The sequence below is a fragment of the Electrophorus electricus genome, chromosome 20 (assembly GCF_041902795.1).
Source record: "Electrophorus electricus isolate QZ-2024a chromosome 20, ASM4190279v1, whole genome shotgun sequence".
Taxonomy (NCBI): Eukaryota; Metazoa; Chordata; class Actinopteri; order Gymnotiformes; family Gymnotidae; genus Electrophorus; species Electrophorus electricus.
Genome location: NC_137516.1, coordinates 7,486,313 through 7,505,389, shown reverse-complemented (window position 1 = coordinate 7,505,389; position 19,077 = coordinate 7,486,313). Strand labels below are relative to the sequence as shown.

Here is a 19,077-nt window from a genome sequence, read left to right as displayed (position 1 = left end):
GGATTACCCATCCGGTTAAAGAGAACCAACATCAGAACGGATGCAAGAGCCGCGTGCGTGTGCGCGCTGTGCGTCGCCTAGGACTGTTCGAAGGGATGCGTGCGCGTCTTAAGCTGTGAAATTGGGGTTGCTGGAACTGAAGCCGTAAGCTGACTCCGGTCTGGTCCTTCACCCTGAATCCAGCAAACCCGCAACAAGTTGTGAACGTGTCTGTGAGGCGCGCGCGCTGACGACATGGTCTCGTCTGACTTGCTCTGGCGTGCGCGCGTGTGAAATCTTCTGCCTTGAGCTTCTCACTAGTCAGCAAATATTCCGCATTCGCTGTGTTTGTAGCTGCATCTCGAGGCTAGTACATATTTTACCCCTATTGTCATTTGGGGGTGGGGTGGCGGCGAAGGGGGGGGCAAACAGATCTAGCGGAGGAAGAGGAGGATGTGTGGGCAGAGTGAGAGTGAGCAAGGAATGTAGGGTAAGAGGACGAGAGAAGAGTATCAGGCATGTCCACCTCCTAAAGGACAGATGGCCAGTGTGCGCTCGCTCTCTCTCTCTCTCTCTCTCTCTCTCTCTCTCTCTGACTCTGTGTGTGTCTGTCTGTCTCTCTCGTATACACAACGCGCACACGCACATACACATTTATCTAATTCAGCAGGGGGCTTTGTGCAGGGCCCAGTGGCACACAGAGCTGCTTCTCACGGCATGGAGCAGCCGGCTGCAGCTTCCAACTGGAGTAAACGAGGGAGAGAAAAGGGAGGGAGGGAGACAGAAGAGGGAAAGAAGGCGAGAGAAGCAGGGTTCTGAATGAGGGATGAGTGAGGGACAGGAGAGGAGGGGGGGGGGGGTTATTGTGGCACAAACGGTGGAGAGGTCAGGTCCAGATGCTTCCAAAACAAAGGAGTCTTTCTGGGGAAGCGGCAGAGGGAAGCGTGGCACCCAACGTGTGTGTGTGTGTGTGTGTGTGTGTGTGTGTGTGTGTGTGTGTGTGTGTGTGTGTACTCGTGCTTGCGCATTTGTGTGTGTCATTTGTCTGTGTGGCTGGCTGGGTGTGTGTGTGTGTGAAACTCACTGCATTGCAGGGTGCTTTTTTCGTAGTCTGTCTTAACAACCAGCATTCACTCATGCTCCAGGAGCTAATCTTTAGGGTGGGGGTGAGTGTGAGTGTGTGTGTGTGTGTGTGTGAGTGTGTGTGTGTGTGAGTGTGAGTGTGTGTGTGTGTGTGTGTGTGTGTGTGTGTGTGTGTGTGTGTGTGTGTGTGTGTGAGTGTGTGTGTGTGTGAGTGTGTGTGTGAGTGTGTGTGTGTGAGTGTGTGTGAGGGTGAGGGTGTGAGTGTGAGTGGGTGTGTGTGTTTTTTTTGGTACAGGCTTTTGCCAGAACTGCTGCAGTGGTTGCCAGAGTTGCTGATTGGGTAGAACTGGGTTACAGGATTTGTCTTTTTCATATACAGCGAATAGGAAGGAAATTGTTAGAGGAAGCAAAGTAAAGAAAAACAGTTTGGACAGGCAAGCACTCGCCCCCCCCTTTCTCTCTGAGAGAGGATATTGGCTCTTGACTTGTCAAACATTAATCACTGGCTTTGAGGAAATAGTATTTTAGTTGCCTGTAACAATAGGCTTTTGTCATTCCTGATTCACCCCTACCAGATCTCAAGAATGGTTTTACCATGAGTGCCATCACAGCACGCGCGTGCCTGTATCTTTTGAGCAGTGGCCTTGTGGTGGGATCGGTGGGATCGGCGTGACGGGGCTGACGTGGCACCGCTGAGCGCCGGCTGTTGGGAACGCCGGGATTCTTTCTTGCCTCGCTTTTGCCAGCCGACGTGGGAAGTGTGTCAGGAGCTCCCAATTAACGAGTTAACGAAGGGACCGTTAACCCGCAGAAATGGCATGCTACTGTGGGATCCCGGACCTGCTGGACCGGCGGTGCCACACAGCCTGCCCGCTTCTTCACATGTGCGCGTGTGGTTTTATGGAGGAACCAGGCCACCTTAGCCTGACCTCGTTTCAAATTTTTAAAAAAATAATGACTCATAGCGAATCCAAAAGCCAACAAAGATGGATTTCTTTAGGCAAGTTTAACGGGCTTCTTTCTTTTTTGATTGCACATTAGTGGAACCCTGGCTGGACTGAACTAACCGAACCGGAGAACCTCCAGCAGACACACTCGTCGATTTTAGGTTGAGTGGGGTTTCTGGTTCAACGTCAGTACGGTGTGGTAATGGGGGAAGTTGTGTATCAGCGTGTGTGTGTGTCATTAGGATCATGAGGAAGGGGTGTCTCTAACCAACCTGCCGTCTAAAAATACCATCCCCAGCTTTTTTATAGCCTTCCTCATTTAGGAGCCACTGTGCGTGCGTGCGTGTGACCCATTTTTAACATTCCTTTCGGCTAATGCTGCAAGTAAGATTGCGTGTGAGTGTGCGTGTGTGAGTGTGCGCGTGCATGTGTGAGTGTGCGTGTGTGTTGGTACTTTCCTTTGCTGTGGCTGCCATATGATGTAAAATGTGCTAGTCAGCAAACTGGACAGTCCACAAGAAGGATCAGGCCCTTTCCTCTATACACACTCACACTCTCTCTCTCTCTCTCTCTCTCTCTCTCTCTCTCTCTCACACTCACATTCACACACACACACACACACACACACACACACACGCGCACCTCAGTATACACCAACTACACACACACACATCTCAATATACACCATTTATCCCTCAGTAGACACCATCTACACACACACCACCTGAAATATTTTGCTCTTTTGAGCTCTACCGTTGATAAGTGGAAGGTGGTTGAAATGGGCCAGGATTAGATGCGGGATCCGTGGGGCCGGAATTGGTAGTCCTTGCTTAAGCAGAAGTCTACGCTTGGTTTAGGACGTCCGCCTGCAGGCTGCCCTGCTGCAGTATTGATTATTGGCTGATTTTATCAATGACGAGCCGCAAGAGTAGCAAGGTGTGAGCAGCTCGCTACTCTCTCTCTCACACACACACACACACACACACACACACACACACAAATCTGTACACACATGCACACACTCTCTCTCTCTCTCACTCACACACACACACACACACACCTGATCACTTGCCAGTTTGCTTTCAGCTTTGTGTTTTATTGATATTGAATGAGGATAGAAATCCAAATGAGAGAAAAGCACAGAGAGAGAAAGATGGGAGAGGTGTGGGTGTGTGTGTGTGGGTGTGTGTGCACGCACGCGCTGGGTCCACATGTTGGTGGGAGAGAGTGGGGGCAGTGCCTCCAATGAAGGCAGCTATAGCTTCACCATCAGAAAAGTAACTGCTTCTGGATTAACTTAACCAGGATCTGTGTGTCTGTACACAGAAGAGAGAGACATGCATCTGTGTGTCCAGCGGCTCGTCTCCTCTAAATCCTTTGGATCTGCTCCGTCCTGCCCATGGAGCTGTGCATTTGCTTGTCATGGCCTCTCTGCAATCCCCCCACCCCCCTCTCTCTCTCTGAAACATGCTGTTGTCTCTGCTCTTCATCTTTCTCCTGTGGTGACCAAGTTATTACTGAGAAAAAGAGCGAGAGCGAGAGAGAGCGCGAGAGAGCGCGAGAGAGCGGCAGGCTGGCCAGGAGAGAACTGAGTTGGCCTCAGCTTGGTGAATTCAGCATCCAACTGTGTTCTCTTGTGTGTGTGTGTGTGTGTGTGTGTGTGTGTTTTTTTTTTTATTTTTTAAACTCATTTGTGGCTCTCCACCATTATTTTCCCATGCTCCCCCCAACTCTTGCTTTCCAGCATTGAGAGAGAGAGAGAGAGAGAGAGAGAGAGAGAGAGAGAGAGAGAGAGAGAGAGATGGAAAAGAAAGCAAAGACTCAGCTGTGAATGTGGTGGCACTGGTTAAAAGAAAAGGCCTGTTGTGAAGGGCTCCATTGAGAGTGTGTGTGTGTGTGTGTGTGTGTGTGTGTGTGTGTGTGTGTGAGAGAGAGCCTGGCCTCTCGTTGATCTCTGTCCAGCCTACTTCGAGACAAGCTCAGCTGGAGAGCGTTCTACTGAATAAGTCCTGAAAAGGGATAGACGGAGAGAGCGAGTGAGAGGGAAAGGCACAGAGAAGGAGAGAGAGATTGGGAAAGAGAAGAGAGACCGGCAGAAGGAGAGAAGGATGGAGAGACAGCGAGTTCTTATCAGTGCCCTCGTCACTTGGAGGGCTCTCTAAGCAAACGGATGTGTTTGTGTTCGTCTGTTTTGAGTTGTGTGCATCTGCATTTGCACAACTTGAGCTTTGCCAAGTGTTTTGTTTCTTCACAACAACAAAAAAAAAGGCCAGGGGTTGGGAGGGGTCGAGCGATTCAAACTGTCCTCTGAGCCCCAAGCTCAACCAACCCCATTTTGGCCTACGCTGACCTATAATGTGCTGCAGATCAGAAGGCAGCCTTTCATTATGTTTGAGTGGAAGCAGTGCACCTCCAAGGGAAGAGGTCTGCACCACAGGTGAATGCAGACTGGTGAATGTATCACATTAAAGTAATCTGCGCCACAGTGGAGTGGTCTTGCTGCATCATGCATGTTTCAGCCTCAAGCTGTGGTCAGTGGGAGGGGGAGAGACGTTATTGATTTTGTGATAAATTGCATTCTAATATGCTTTTGTGACCATCATCTGTACTTCAACAAATCCTGAAAAAAACGCATGTTTGTTTTAAAGACAATTGTGAAGAACCTGTGAATGATGTACTGTGGTGTCCAACTGAAACTTGCTAATGGCCGACTGGATATTGGATTAAATTATTTATTAGCTGTTGGATATTCCCTCTGGTTCTTTATCCAATTGTTTATTTTTGAATGATTATACTTCATAAGCTTTTGTGAAAGTTGGGAGTGCTATGGTTTCAGGTTTCACTGGTGCAGAGTATCCAATTTATTAGCCAATTTCAAAAAACTGAAATATCAGAGCTGCCCGTAATTGGAGAAAAATGCTATGCGGCAATGATATTGCTAAATATTATGACACAGTGAACACACGGTGGTCATCTTTGGATGTGATATGAATAAAGATTGGCTTGTGTTTATTTTTAGCATAATTATTAATACTTACCATATCTAATCATCACAACACCCAGCAAGCGCTCAAGTGTACTGTCTGACACTGGCACACGTGTACACACGCCAGAAGAGGTATGATGGGGAGGTTTGTACAGCAGCCTTCTGCAATTTCAGTGTTGAGCTGATATCGCGGCATCAATTAACAAGCGATACGTTGCTCAGCCTAAATAGCGTGACGCGTATTGTGAAAATGCACCGCGATATTGCGCCTGACCACATGACCCGGGCTTACGCACTCGTATCAGCACACGGCGCTCTACCAGGCTGCTGGCGTGTGGGAGCTGGGCCCCCAACCCAAGCAGCAGCGATGCCGTTACTAGAGTCTAGTGAGCGTGGAACAGGGTGGAGAGTGCATGGGCGTGAGAGGCTGAAACTTCCATAGTAACAGTGGAATGTGACCGTAGGTACAAGGCAGGCATTTCTAATGCTGCCTAAATAATTGGTGTGGGGGGGGGGGGGGAGCTATTTATGCAGTATGTGTTCATATCCCTTGGGATCACGTCCTCTTATCTGCGTAGCACGCTGGTAGATGTATTTTTGGCAATAATTTGCTTTTCATTCCATACTATGTGGATAACTGATGGGTGTGGGTGTGATTTCTACTTCACATAGGACATGCAGAGGTGAGCTTTTGAGTAGACAAGCCTTTAAGTGAAGTTCAGCAAGTGTGTGTGTGTGTGTGTGTTTGTGTGTGTGTGTGTGGGTGTGTGTATGTGTGTGTGTGTATGATTCAGTAATTGGTTTCCACACTCTGGAGTCCTCCTCTCCCTGTGTGAATATTTTTCCGCATCTTAGTGAAAGCTGTCTTTTCCATTCTTCTTTTTCTCTCCATCTCTCGCTACCTCGCTCGCCCTCTGTTGACTACAGCACTTCCACCTCGTCATAGCATCTCCTTCGCTGCACGTTTGTCCTAGAAGGTTTTCTGAATGTGATGATGTAATGTTCACCGGGGCTACAGAAGCAAGAATAGACTGTGTGTGTGTGTGTGTGTGTGTGTGTGTGTGCAAGAGGGAGAGAGAGAGAGAGAGAGAGACCAAGCGTAGTGTCTCTCCAATTTTTCATATTTCTACTTATCCACTGAAATGCTTCTTCAAGGACAAAACTATCCGTAAAGGTCTGTCATGCTACTGATTTACAGCAGGCTGCAGTATGAGTCTTTTTTAAATGACACACTGACTTATTGATACCCCCCAACACACACACACACACACACACACACGCACAGTAAAATGACAAGGCCTGATAAGAGCATAACTGGCTATATAATAAACAGGAGTTGTGAAGCATGCATAGGGTGTTCGCTGGTCTGCCCCCCTCCACCATGAGCAACAGCTGTTTGGCTTGGTATGGTCAGACAATGATCTCCTACCTCCCACAGTCCCTGACAGCAGGCAGACGACAGGGTATCAGCTATCACTGTGTGTGTGTGTTTGAGTGAGTGTGGGAGCACGTGCGCATGTGTGTGCGTGTGAATCTGTGTGTACAAGGCTAAGATGCATCTGCTAGTAGTCAGGACAGTGTGAGTGTGTGTTTGCATGTTTTGTTTTTATTTTAGATTTTCCATGCTTAAAAGACAGCAAAACAAATTTAAAGACAAATCGGGTCAGATTGGTTTCTCTTGACAAAACGTAAAAGAATACACCCAACTTGTGATGTATTTTGTAACGTGGTATGGTTTTATGGTTTTCACCATAATGTACTCCATTAATATAAAAATACTGCATTAAGATATTCCTAACACACAGTATGCATTGTAAAATTTCCCCAAACTTCGAGCAAAAGAATTTGACCCGTAATTTGACCTCCATTTCACCTATTTACTGCATATGAAAAATCATTTAATGTAATTCAAGCTAATTTAACATTGATATGTTAATGATATTAATGAAAAAACACCCAATAAAGCATTCGTTAGCTTCAAGGTGCTGTGAAGTCAACACTAAATTTAGTATAGTCTGAAACGCATTCTGTTGGTAAACTGGATCTTCATAGGCCCAAAATGAGCAGATTTTATAGATGTTTTTCAACCATAGAACACCAGCCAGTTCTAATTCATAGGCTGCCCAATCTCCTTCCATGTAATAGCATCTGTAATAAGACTGTATAAAAGCAGCCATACATAACATAGATAAAAAGCAGGTAATAATGAAATATATGAGGTTTTGTTGCTTAGAGCTATATACACTGTACTTGGGAAGACGATATTGTGTGCGCTCACACATGCACGCTAATGTGAGAGAGGGGGAGATTTAAAGAAAAAGGCAGAAATAGAGGTGAAGGAGCAAAGCTTTGCAGCCATAAAACTGATTAATGCTCATGCCTTCCCATTGCAGAAGTGTGTGTGCGCACGTGTGCACGCACGAGTGTGTGCAACGCACACACCTTTACATCGACTGAATCATTCGGTTAGAGTTCCACCCACTTGAACTGGGCGTGTCCTCTGCAAGTCGCATCCAAGTCCTCTTTGTTTTGCGTCCAGACAACCGCGTACGCTAATAAACACATGAAGCAGGATCAGCTGATTTCCCAGGCTAGAAGGAGCTTTGTGCCTGGCAGAAACCATCTGTCCTCATCTAGCCCGGCACCTTTGTGACATCCGCAGTGCACGGCGCGCGCGCAAACACACACACCCACCCTCCCGGCTGGGTCTCCGGGGCTGAGCCGCCACGACGTCAACACGTCCGCCTTCCCCCAAGAGATTTCAGCTCGCCGAAGTCATCGCTTCACTCGTCCCCTCTCTCTCTCGCGTGCTTGCTCACGCAGGCTTGGTGGAGGACGCCTCACCACCTTCGAAGGGATCGGCGTCTGGAACTTTCGTGCACCGAATGTTCATCGGTGCCGGAGAGCGGTTGGAGGCACCATAAACTGTTGGTGCCGCAGGGTTTCTCGGAAGACGCATTTCGTCAAGGAGCAGCACGGGGCAAGAGGGATGTGGTGGGCAAGGTCTCCATCTCCCGGCGATCGCTGCGTGGCGGATTGTTTTCATCCCCAGAATGGGCTGCGTTGTACATTGCAGGGCTGATGTGCGGCCTCTCTCCCCGTGTGTGTGTGTGTGTGTGTGTGTGTGTGTGTGTGTGTGTCATACGGCCTGTGCGTACACTGACAACCGAATGCGAATCCGCTGCTCTTCTTGAGCTCGGAATGGCGGTGGAGATGCGTTGATGCCCCGCAGAGAGCCGTCCAGGCACGAGCTCCCCGGCGGAGATGGAATTTACATAAAAGTAGCAGCGATTCATGGCTACTTCCATCAGTGTCGTCGCCCGCATTTCCGAGCGCAGAGGGACAGCACTTCCAGAACACGATGGCATTGCAGTTGCCTTTATCTCACACACAGTGGGTCATGCTAATCAAATATTTAGGCAGCTTCATCTGAGGGACAACCAAGTATGTCTCCTTCTTTCTATAGAAACCTGGTTGCTGTAGATAAAACAAAAATTCAGAAAAGTCATCCCAGAAGCAACCCTGCGTTGGGCCCGCAGACGACCTTCGCTGCGAAGTATCTGAGCGTTCACCGCATGTGCAGGGCTGCAGTGGCTCCCAGCAGTATGGGGCTGCCTGTCCAGCAGACGCTCTGGGGAGAACCAGCATGTCCGCTTGCTTCAGCTCTGCAGTCTTTGCATCAGCTCCAGCGTCCACCAAACGGCGCCGGATTGCATCGACATCACGTCACTGTTGCAGAGGATCATCTCGAGGTTGAAACAGCCTGCATGACTTCCTCAGAAGGGCCATGTCTTTTCATCATCTCATAACTACAGAGACGATACTCGGTGTCATCTCTAATCATTTGGTTTATTTCCTGAAAGACGATGAAATTGAGCCAGAGATTTCTGATGGACAGTGAGCTTTGACCATCATTTAGGCCTGGGTTAAAGATCCTAAGCCTAGCAGGAGGCCTTCAATAACTCAAAATCTGATTAGCGTGCTATGTTTTAGGTTTTTAAGTCACATCAGTGTCTGTTACATGGGGAAAACGCCATTTCCCAGAATGCAATGTTCTGTAGGTGGAAATATAGGTCACACCAGGGTTTCCCCCAACTCCCAGACTCTGCTATTTATAGTGTGTGTGTGTGTGTGTGTGTGTGTGTGTGTGTGTGTGTGTGTGCATGTTTTCTAGCATTCTTTGATTTCAGTCCTCCGTCACAGCATTATGCTATGATCATAACTTATGACTCGTGACATTAACTGGTCTTCAGCCTGCCATTTTAAGCACCACTGACTTACACTGCCTCTGTGCAAGGGAATCTTTTGGTTTGTTTCTGGCATTGTTTGTGGTTGGTTGGTTTGGTTTTGTTGTGTGTGTGTTTTTTTTGTTTGTTTGTTTGTTTGTTTTTGGGTTTTTGCTGGGAATTCATGCAGAAGCATCAGCTGACACTCTCGTGTGTAAGCGGGACTGGGTTGGACACCCGGGGGGGAATTCTTTAGCCGGTAACAGCACACAAAGCCCCCAATATCAATGTGCAGCCAGTAATGGCCACTACTTCCCTTCCGGCATATTCTCTTTTTGTTTTGTTTTCCTGAGCTGCCCTCATGCCTCACCAGTGTGTTCTGGCGAACACACTTATGCTGCTCTAAGAGACTATCAGGTAATAGAAACCCTGGGTATTTTGATAACAAGCTAAAGTTAAAATGAGGCTAGTTAGAGCGTGTTCAAGGGCAAATTGTAGGGATGCCCACGATGTTGCAGCAAAAAGTACACTTTTTTAGCAGAGCATACCCATCACAGGTTGCAAAAATGGGTAGCAATACTTCAGATTTACAGTTCACTTTTTTGTAGTGTGCTTAAACGTAGCTGCAGATAAATTGCACTTAACTCAATTTAAACATTTTACACAAGACATTAGTCATTACAAGTCATTTACACAAGTCATTACAAACACTTTTAGTGGACGTAGTACATTGTTGGTTTCTTTTATAAGCCTTGCTGTAACGCATCACGGTCGTAACGCTACAGTGCTACTGAAAAGTGGTACTTTGCCTTCAAGCTGGTCGTTATTATAGAATTAGAATGAGTAGAGCGGCATGGGAGTGTAATTTCAGCAGGTGTGTGAGCAGGTGCATGTTATATTGGCCAGGTTGCTAATCTTCCTATGAAATATGATACCGTTGAACTTGCCATCAGCTTGCTTACTTGGCTAGTTATGCCAAAATAACACCAGCATAATGGACCGTCATCCTTATCCCACAGTACCGAGCTGTGGCCATCCTGCTTGTTGTGGAAGCTCTAGCCTCTGAGTCTTTGTGGCCACAAACCCGACTCTGGTTTATACACACAGCTTTTGCGTGTCTGCTCTAAACTTGCTCGATTGATTTGTTTCAGCCAGCTTCCATTACACACACACACACACACCCACCCCTCCGGCAAAGCTGATTTTGTAATGAAATTCGCATTTGACTGCACTGTGTGTGTGTGTGTGTGTGTGTGTGTGTGTGTGTGTACACGCATATTTGCCACATCCACCCCCCCCCCCCCCCCCCCCGAGTTCTTGTGTTGTGTATACAAAGACAGATGAGGGCGAGACACCTGCTCTTTGAATGAGAAGCTAGATGACAGCAGCATTAATGGCAGGATGTAGTTGGAGAACCTCTCCCGTTTTACCAGCGCCAGAACCAGTAGAGCACAGCATCTCCCATCTGCAGTCTCACACACCCAGAGCAGACATGTAAGAACAGACACGCATAAACATATCACACTGTGAGGCTGCTTGCTCTCTCTGATTATGATGTGTTTGCGATCGTTATTAAGGAGTGCGTCAACGCCATGCTGTTTGCGCCTGTGCGCGCCACCGTGTTTATTAGATACGCTGCGTATTTTAGGCAGGGATTTAAATGCCCATTAGATGATTTGTTTTTCATGTTGCCTGGTAGCCTCATCACTTGGACCCCCCTCACCCAACTGTTAACTCTAAATAAGGAATTGGCATTCACTTTCACAGCCAAGCCTGGCAAACCGCCACACTAACTGACATGTTTACACAGATACAGTACATGGCAGTGACCCCACCCACCATGTGGACTTGACCAATGAACGTTCAGGGTGAAGAGTTCATTTGAATTCCTTGCACAAAGCCAGTTGGGAGGAGGGTGCGGGGTCATGGCTGCCGGGCCATCGGTATTCCGCCCCCGTTTCGGACGCACGTCCTTGCCGCTAGCCCACCGAGAGCCCTGCTGTCTCACTGAGCAATGCTTTCTCACCACCATTCGCTTCCTCTGCCGCCAGTGGGTCCCTGGGAGGCGGTGATCGATGGTGTACAATTCGACCCGTTTCGCAAGACCTCAGAGGAGGCATACCAGTCACCCTCTCCCCTCATTGGTTACCGCGTGGCCCGAAGACCCTCAGGCCCCAAAGCCATGCCGGCCTGAAATCGAAAGCATCCCCCCAATCAAGGAAATTGTTTGCTTAGGCGTTTGTGGAGTTAAACATTTGTGTTGAACTGCGCTATGATTCACCGACCTGCACAATGGTCGTTTATCAAAAGCCAAAATCTTTTTGACCTAGCTTGTTTCTCACATCATGAGTTCTGTCTTGGATATAAAAGAAGTACTTTATGTTTGCTGCTGTCTGGTGTGATTAGAAAGTTAGATGAAGGCTTCTTTTCCTCCTTCCCAGTGGTTGTCTATAGCAACAGCTTAGAATGTCTGGCAGTCACTGGGTCTGTTGTACTTTTGTTGTTCTCTATCTGTACAAATGTACTGCTGATTCTAGCTCCATGTGGTACTGCAGACATGCATGGCAGTATAGTTTTGAAATATGACCATGGTAAATGTTCTTGCCAGGAAAAGATCTAACCATCAGGATGGTACTTTTTTGATCTCTTTCTTGATCATATGAACTGGAACCCCAGTTTTCGAGAAGGAAGGGGGTAGAGCCAAGCTGGAGAACTGTGGTTTCAGATCAACGTCTGTGGGACACTTAATGCCATTAAGAGAACATGTCACCAGCAAGCGGTAATGTTGCTGACAATACCAACTCAAATTTGGACCAGTGCCTGTGATAGATGAGTTTGCACTTTTTAAATGCTTTTGATTTCAGATTTGTTTTAATAAGCTATCGTGACAGCGCTGTACTGACAGTACTCACTTAGCAAGGACTCTTCTGAGAAAATATAATTGTCATCAGTTTGCCACACACCTCAATTGCAATATGTCTCACAAGATGACAAAAAAAATGAGTGAACCCTTCATGCTTCTGTGTAACTGTGTTAGCCGTTTATATAATACAGCACGATTGGAATAAAATGTACATTTGCAAGACCTATATAACCTATAGGCGTTATAGGCTTCCGCTAGCAAGTACTTTGTACAAAACAAATGGCTACAAACTGTGTGAACTTAACCAGACACAAACCTAGCAGAGAGCCTATCCCTCTCTGAAATTGATCCCCGTCGGAATAACACTAGGGAAAGCAAAGGAAAACCAAGAAGAGGCTCATTACGAAGGAAGTGAGTAGTTGGAGACAAAACAACGGCTGCGAGTTTTAACTGCCGTTCAGCGTCCTAAAAACAATGGCCGACACTCGCCGGGTGTCGGCGGATGCAAACAGAAATCCAAACAGAAATGGTTAGATAGTGCCATTATTTGCCTCATCAGTGTCAAGTTAACAGACCCATTTGAAAACCCTCATGGCACACGCAACTTCGGTTCATATCCCAAAGTGGATGGTCGGTTTCCTTCCCAGTGGTCAGTCACTCTGGAAACCACGGCGTTAGCGACCAGGTAACGACACGTCCAGTCTAGGGTCCCTTTGGCCGGTCAGGGCCTGTCTGTGGTTTTGGAAGAAATATGTCATGAAATGTGAAACAGACTAAATTGGCATGATTCACTTCCACCGGGTGGCCGTATGTTTGAACCTAAAAGTATTTTACTATTTGCCTTTTCTTCTCAGTATCTTTGCTTTCCTCGTTTGGCTAATCTGCTAACACCTCGCGCGAGCCCCACCTCCCCGCCTGCTCGAGCGGGCCGTTCGTGTGGGGTTCATTCGCGTCGCGAGAGGGCCGGCGACAGCCGCGCGCCCTGATTGTCTCGCGGGAGGCCGTACACCGGCGCCGTTCATTCGATCTGCATTCTGCCGCACTCGCGTCCAACCGAGTGTTTGTTCGGTCGTTGTGACGTTTTGGAATTGGCGTCGTGTGCAACGGCGTCCTACTTTCTTTGGCGAAAAGGTGGGCCCGAGCGCATCGGGTCTTAGCACTGATGAGGGAGAACTTTTGCCCAGGAGTGCCAGCAAGGCCATGAGACCTCTTGGGTGCAGCGTTCTTAGAAATGCACACGTCAGGTGGCAGCCGGTCTGCTGAATTTGCGTGACTGCATTCATATTCGTGAATGTCATTGACTTGCCGTTATTTGCCGCACGATCTTTCGGAGCTGTTGCCCTGACCCGTTCTCTTGATTCTCCTGCAGGTACCACCCGCCTCCCTCGAGCCGGCGAGGTTCCAGGTGTGGATTACAACTTCCTGTCCGTGCAGGAGTTCCTGGAGTTGGAGCGGTGTGGAACTCTTCTGGAAATCGGGACTTACGAGGGTATGTGCCAGCAGCCCTGTGTGGCTATTCTGCACAGGGAGGTGTCGGTTGGTACTGCTGATGCTATAGATGTGGTGGAATTTCACACAAACGCACATGCACGCAGGGGCGAGGTGCATGGATGTCGTTGCCTAATCGTGCATGCGCAGCAAGCCAGAATCGTACCCGCACACAGAATGAAGCATTCTGTCCTCACAGTTCTTCTGGTGGCTACTGTCTCTGGCACCCAGGTTTAATCCGTCTGGCACTGTGTGTGTGCCTGGCATCGTTCTCTCTCTCTCTCCCCTGTACAGACATGATGATTATAGATTATAGACACATTCTCAGCTGAAACTCAAAGGTGTGTTTGTGTAATAATATCGTAATAGGAACGCCTTGCGGTTCTGTAAAACAAAGCCGCAGCGAGGCTCCGACGTTTGGGCAAGACGCGGGAAAAGATTTGAATGCTCTCAAACGCTGGGTGTGCCACAGATGCTGCCGTTCTGCCACTTCAGCGTGATCGCTGGAGACGGAGACACAGTGCAGGGGAGGGACTAGTCGTTTGCCTGTCTGTAGCGAACATGGGCACTCGTGCTCGTGATCGGCCAGTCTGGACGCTTTGCCGCCGTCCCGGACCACACGCAGCTCTGGCCTGGTCCTCTCTGCTCATTCCTTCCTCCTCTCAGCATACCAGTACAGGAGGATTCTTACAAATGTCTCTCGCTCTCTCTCGCTCTTTTTCAGTCTCTCTCCTTTTCTCTTCCTCTCCCAAACACCAATGCTTTTCCTTTTCCATCTCCTTCCGCCCTGGTTGCCTAGGTAACTATTATGGAACACCCAAGCCTCCCAGCCAGCCCACCCACGGGACAGTGATTACCCAGGATGCTTTGCGAGACGGCCTTTCTGGCTCCCAGCATTCCACGCCCAAGCGCACCAAGTCCTACAATGACATGCAACATGCTCCACTAGTGTCTTTTGAGCAGATGGAAGATGCAGACTTCGGCTCAGACATGAACAACGCTTTCACAGGTCGGTGTGTGTGTGTGTGTGTTTGGGAGTATTGTGAATGTGATCACGGGCTTGATGTGGGCACAGGGCGACTCCATCTGGCTGTGACGAGTGTGAATAATCGCATCACAGGTAGAGATCAGGGACCTCAGTCAACGTGTGTGTGAGTGTGTGTGTGTGTGTGTGTGTGTCTGTATAAGGGAGAGAGCTCATTATGAGTAGGTCTTCTGACTAGTTCATCGTTTGCCCTTTGAATCACTGTTCTTGTTGTGGACTGTCCATCACACTGTAAAGGGGAAGCACTAACAACAGAGTCAAACTTAATTTTGTGTGTGAGTGTGGGAGTATGGTGAGTATGATCACAGGCTTGGTGACAGCACAGGGCAGGTCCATCTAGCTGGGACGTGCGTGTGTCCGTGCGTGCGTGTGTGTCTGTGCGTGCGTGCGTGTGTCTGTCTGTCTGTGCGTGCGTGTGTGTGAATAATCACATCGCAGGTAGAGCTCATGGACCTCAGTCAAACACACATTTGTTTAATTATTTGTGAATGGCAGCCCAGTGAAAAGCTTTTATTTATTCAGTGTCAGGAGAGGGATTTTTTTTGGGGTGCAGTACTTCATTGTTAGGTGACTTCTAAAAGATGTTGGTCTGTGTGTGTGTGTGTGTGTGTGCTGTGATAGGGGTTCGATGTGCTTTGCGAAAAGGATCGGAAACGTGTGTACGTGTGTGAGATTATTAGCAAAGCGGCTACATTAGCATGCTCCTTGAGTCCTGCCAGGCTGAACCTCATTTCATGGGCAGCGGGCCAAGAGAAAGGTCTAGCTTCTGCGCGCGCACGTTACACCGGCCTTCCCAGCGGTCTTTCTGCCGGCTCCTCTTTCCTCCTGGCTTGGCCCTGACGCCACGTGCTCCTTTCGCCTCTGCCCCGCCGCGCGCAGGAGACTCCGGCCGGCAGGAAGTGCACGGCGTGGTACGAGACGGCGCCCCCTGCAGCGTGCTGAACAGCGTGGCGCTGTCTCCCGCAGCCACCATGGCCAGCCCACATCATCCCCAGCTTCCTCCGGAGAACGACCCGCTCGGCCCGTTGCCAGACAACTGGGAAATGGCCTACACAGAGAGTGGAGAGGTCTATTTTATAGAGTAAGAACTGCATCTCCCACAATGCAACACTTGGGGGGGGGGGGGGGTGTCATACAGAGCTGCTCCAAAAAAAAAAAACTAACTACATCATCCGTTTGACTCTGGCCTGAATGAGATCTTATTCCTTGTGCTGTTTCATTATTTTAGTATTTCAAAGCTTGATAGCTGAGATTTGTGGCCATATGTTCATACTTGGCTTTGGCTTTAGACTGAAATTACTTTAGTTTAGCTTTTTTTTTTACATCAGTATTACTGTCAGTATTTAATATACACAAACACCATATATAATTTATTTGTGGTTTCGTCATCTCATCCTTTCACTGTCATCCCGTTTCATTGTTTACGCTCCTGTTCCTGTTTTGCACAGAAGACAATAAAATATTGATCACAAAAACAGACCTATGAGAAGAAAAATTGCTGTACATATTAGCTTCTTGTTGCAGTCCAGAGGTCAGAGACATAAGCTCCTTCATGGGAGAACAAATTAGATAAACAGATCGGGGCACATTTCACATCTCAGCAATGCCAGGACAGTGAAAACTACAATTTATACCATTAATAGCATTCAAATATTCAATATGTATTCAACATGCATTTCCTACATACAATTGAGGTGTTTTTTTGTTTGTTTGTTTTTTAAAGTTTTGCACTTGTTTACTGACTTTTTTAGCCCAGGATTGGCATGGTTCCAAATGTACATGGCCACAGTAGATTAAAATAGATTTTCCATATTGGACAACAGTGTTTATCTTCCACACTATGAGGCCTAGTAGAGTTGATTTAGCCACTAGGGGTTGGTTGGTTGGTTTGTTTGTTTGTTTGTTTGTTTGTTTTGAAAGCATCCTCGGGATTCTTTCACAGCTTGCTCATTCTTACGCTGCAGCCATTTCAGACCTGCACGTGCTTGTGTGTTCGTTTCCAGCCACAACACGAAGACGACCTCCTGGATGGACCCCCGCTGTCAGGACAAGCAACAGAAGCCCATAGAGGAGTGTGATGACGATGGTAAGAAGATGATCGCTGGCCGCTTTGACCCCAGACCTGAACGGAAAACGCACTCTTCGCTGTTCGCAAGTTGTGCTTTTCGCTGATCATAAACCATGATCTTTGTGTTTTGCTGGTGGGAAATATTTTTGTATATAGATTTCAGACTGCCCTCAGGCACATTAGGCTGATGTTGATTATGCTGTTATGATTTCAGTTGCTCGTGTATCTGGTGTTTTTTTTGTTTGTTTGTTTGTTTTAAAAAATTATTTTTTAGTCAACCGTAGGTTTTTTGTTGTGTTTTTTAATTAATTTATTTATTTTTTAAGTCTTTGTTCACCTCAGAGGTGATGCATGACCTATGCATGCTCCCGCCAGCAGAGGGCACACTTGATCCTAAATCGCTCCACGCTGGATTGGTCCTAAGCAAAGTATGTGAGGCCATTCCACTCCTCACGCTCCCTCCGCTCCGACTCCGTTCCGTTGTCTCCGTTTTTCCCTCCTCGCTCCCAGCTCAAGCCGGGAAAAAAGTCTTGTTTTAATATGTATTTATAATATGAGTTTGCCGCTTGATATTAAAAATATGAGGTTAAAAAAAGCCAGCACTTTAAGAAAAGTGTCATGCTTTATTGAACTGAAGAAAACCCAGCAGTAGGCCGCAAACGTTTTTCATCTAAAAATGATTTTAAGGGGGGAAACCAACATCATCTTTTAGCCTACTGTGGCACGTGTCTTTTTCGATTCACGGTCTCAAGAAGTCCGAGCTTGTAAAAAAGGGACGATGCGATTTGGTGGTGGTGGGCTTGGAGCGACAGAAAGCTTCCGACTTGCGAAACTGCGTCGCTCCGCTCCCCCAACCCCGCACAGCACCCTGGTCCTCAGCAAGCACCGCGCTAATGGGTCTATACGGGGCCAGCTTCTTCAAACCCGTACCATATCAGTTACAGTAGAGAATACGTAGCTGCCAGATCCCAGAATTCAATTAAAGCGGATTTGGCCTCGTGACAAAGCCTTCCGAGTGGATATCAAACACAATGAGGACCTGATCTTTGGTGTGATAATGTGTGGTTTCTCGAAGCGGCACAGCACATCTAGCCAAGAGATCGCTTGGATGCAGCTGGACCCAGAGTCTGATATGGTTTGTGGAGCCATAGGGAAATCATCTCCCTTCTAAATGGATTGCGTGTCAGAATACTGGAAATAGTGCCACCTGGTGGCGACTGTTGAAATGAACAATGTGGCAGTAATAAATACTAATAACAAATACATTATTTGCTTTAGGAGTGCGACCGTGATTTTACTGCATTCAATCAGTAAACGTGTTGTCTGTTTCTTCATCTCTCTTGCTTCCTTAAATGCTTTTTCTTTTCCTGCTCTTGGAGAAGAAGGGGTACATACTGAGGAACCAGACAATGAACTTGGTAGGTACTCCTCTCCTCTCGTCCTCCTCACCTTTCTGCTCCTCCCCTCCGCTCATCTCTACATCTCTTTTCATTTGTCACAAATAGTTTCTGTTTATCTCATCGTTTCAGCCATTTGATTGATAGTATCGTAACAGTGCTAACGACTGACTTTGTGCTGAGCATAAGAGACCGGGATGAGACTAGGACAAAATCTCCTCCGAAGTTTCTTGGATTCTAACACCAATTCCCGAGACCGGTTTAACCGTCCTGCGCAAATCCGTCAAAATCGCACACACATTTCAAAAGCTTGAAAGCCCTTCACAAAACATTTTGCACACCAGCTGATCCCTACACCTGTCTAACGGAAAACCTGAATGAGCAAGCCGTCACTATATAAGGATGAATTTAAGATGAATTCTTCTGCAGGTGCTACTCACCAGCGGCGACCGTTTCACAAGATGGTTCTCACGGTGTCACGCTGATTGTGCGGCTCGACTCTTTGCAGCAGTGCAACCCGATCAAAACACGTGCAGGCCTGCCTGCAAGCACACGCCGCAAGCTTTAAACGCCACTAACGGTTTAATAACCGCTTAATCGCAATTACCTAAAGCGCGTTTATGCACGCAAATAATCGTGAGTGGACTGCATTTCGCCTTTTTTTTTTCTTTTTTTTCTTTTTTTTTTTTTAAATTTATTTTATTTTATTGTTTTAGCCGGACGTCCCGGACTTGGGGGGTTTGCGGAGTTTAACCGCCGTTCCAGCAGTTAGCACGCGTCCGCTTTTGTGGGTAAAACGGTACCAGTCTCCCGTGTCCCGAGCCACCCGCGCGCCGCGGTCATTTGAGACGTTCCTCTGAAGGAGAGTCCTCCTCGCGGGGGTTTCACGTGGACCGAACTGGCGAGCGCAGACGGTGGAACGCCACCCAGCGCGCTGAGCGGAGACCGGTCGCGGGCGCGCGTGAAACCTAATCCAGTTAACGGCTTGAGTGTTA

At 47.8% G+C, this 19,077-nt stretch overlaps 1 protein-coding gene across 15 annotated transcripts in view; it reads left to right on the top strand.

The window, feature by feature from the left end:
- LOC113580438 (membrane-associated guanylate kinase, WW and PDZ domain-containing protein 1-like) overlaps positions 1-19,077 on the top strand; it is an 82,813-nt gene that overhangs the window by 36,540 nt on the left and 27,196 nt on the right. For 6 of the 15 annotated variants that reach the window (XM_081703043.1, XM_081703047.1, XM_081703044.1 and 3 more), the window contains 5 exons: positions 13,454-13,573; positions 14,372-14,581; positions 15,497-15,698; positions 16,621-16,703; positions 18,065-18,103. In XM_081703043.1, the coding sequence (XP_081559169.1) occupies positions 13,454-13,573; positions 14,372-14,581; positions 15,497-15,698; positions 16,621-16,703; positions 18,065-18,103 (654 nt within the window). Of the gene's footprint in view, positions 1-10,692; positions 10,716-13,453; positions 13,574-14,371; positions 14,582-15,496; positions 15,699-16,620; positions 16,704-18,064; positions 18,104-19,077 lie in introns of those variants that run through there. The other 9 variants (XM_081703045.1, XM_035536205.2, XM_035536207.2 and 6 more) reach the window with 7 other exon arrangements.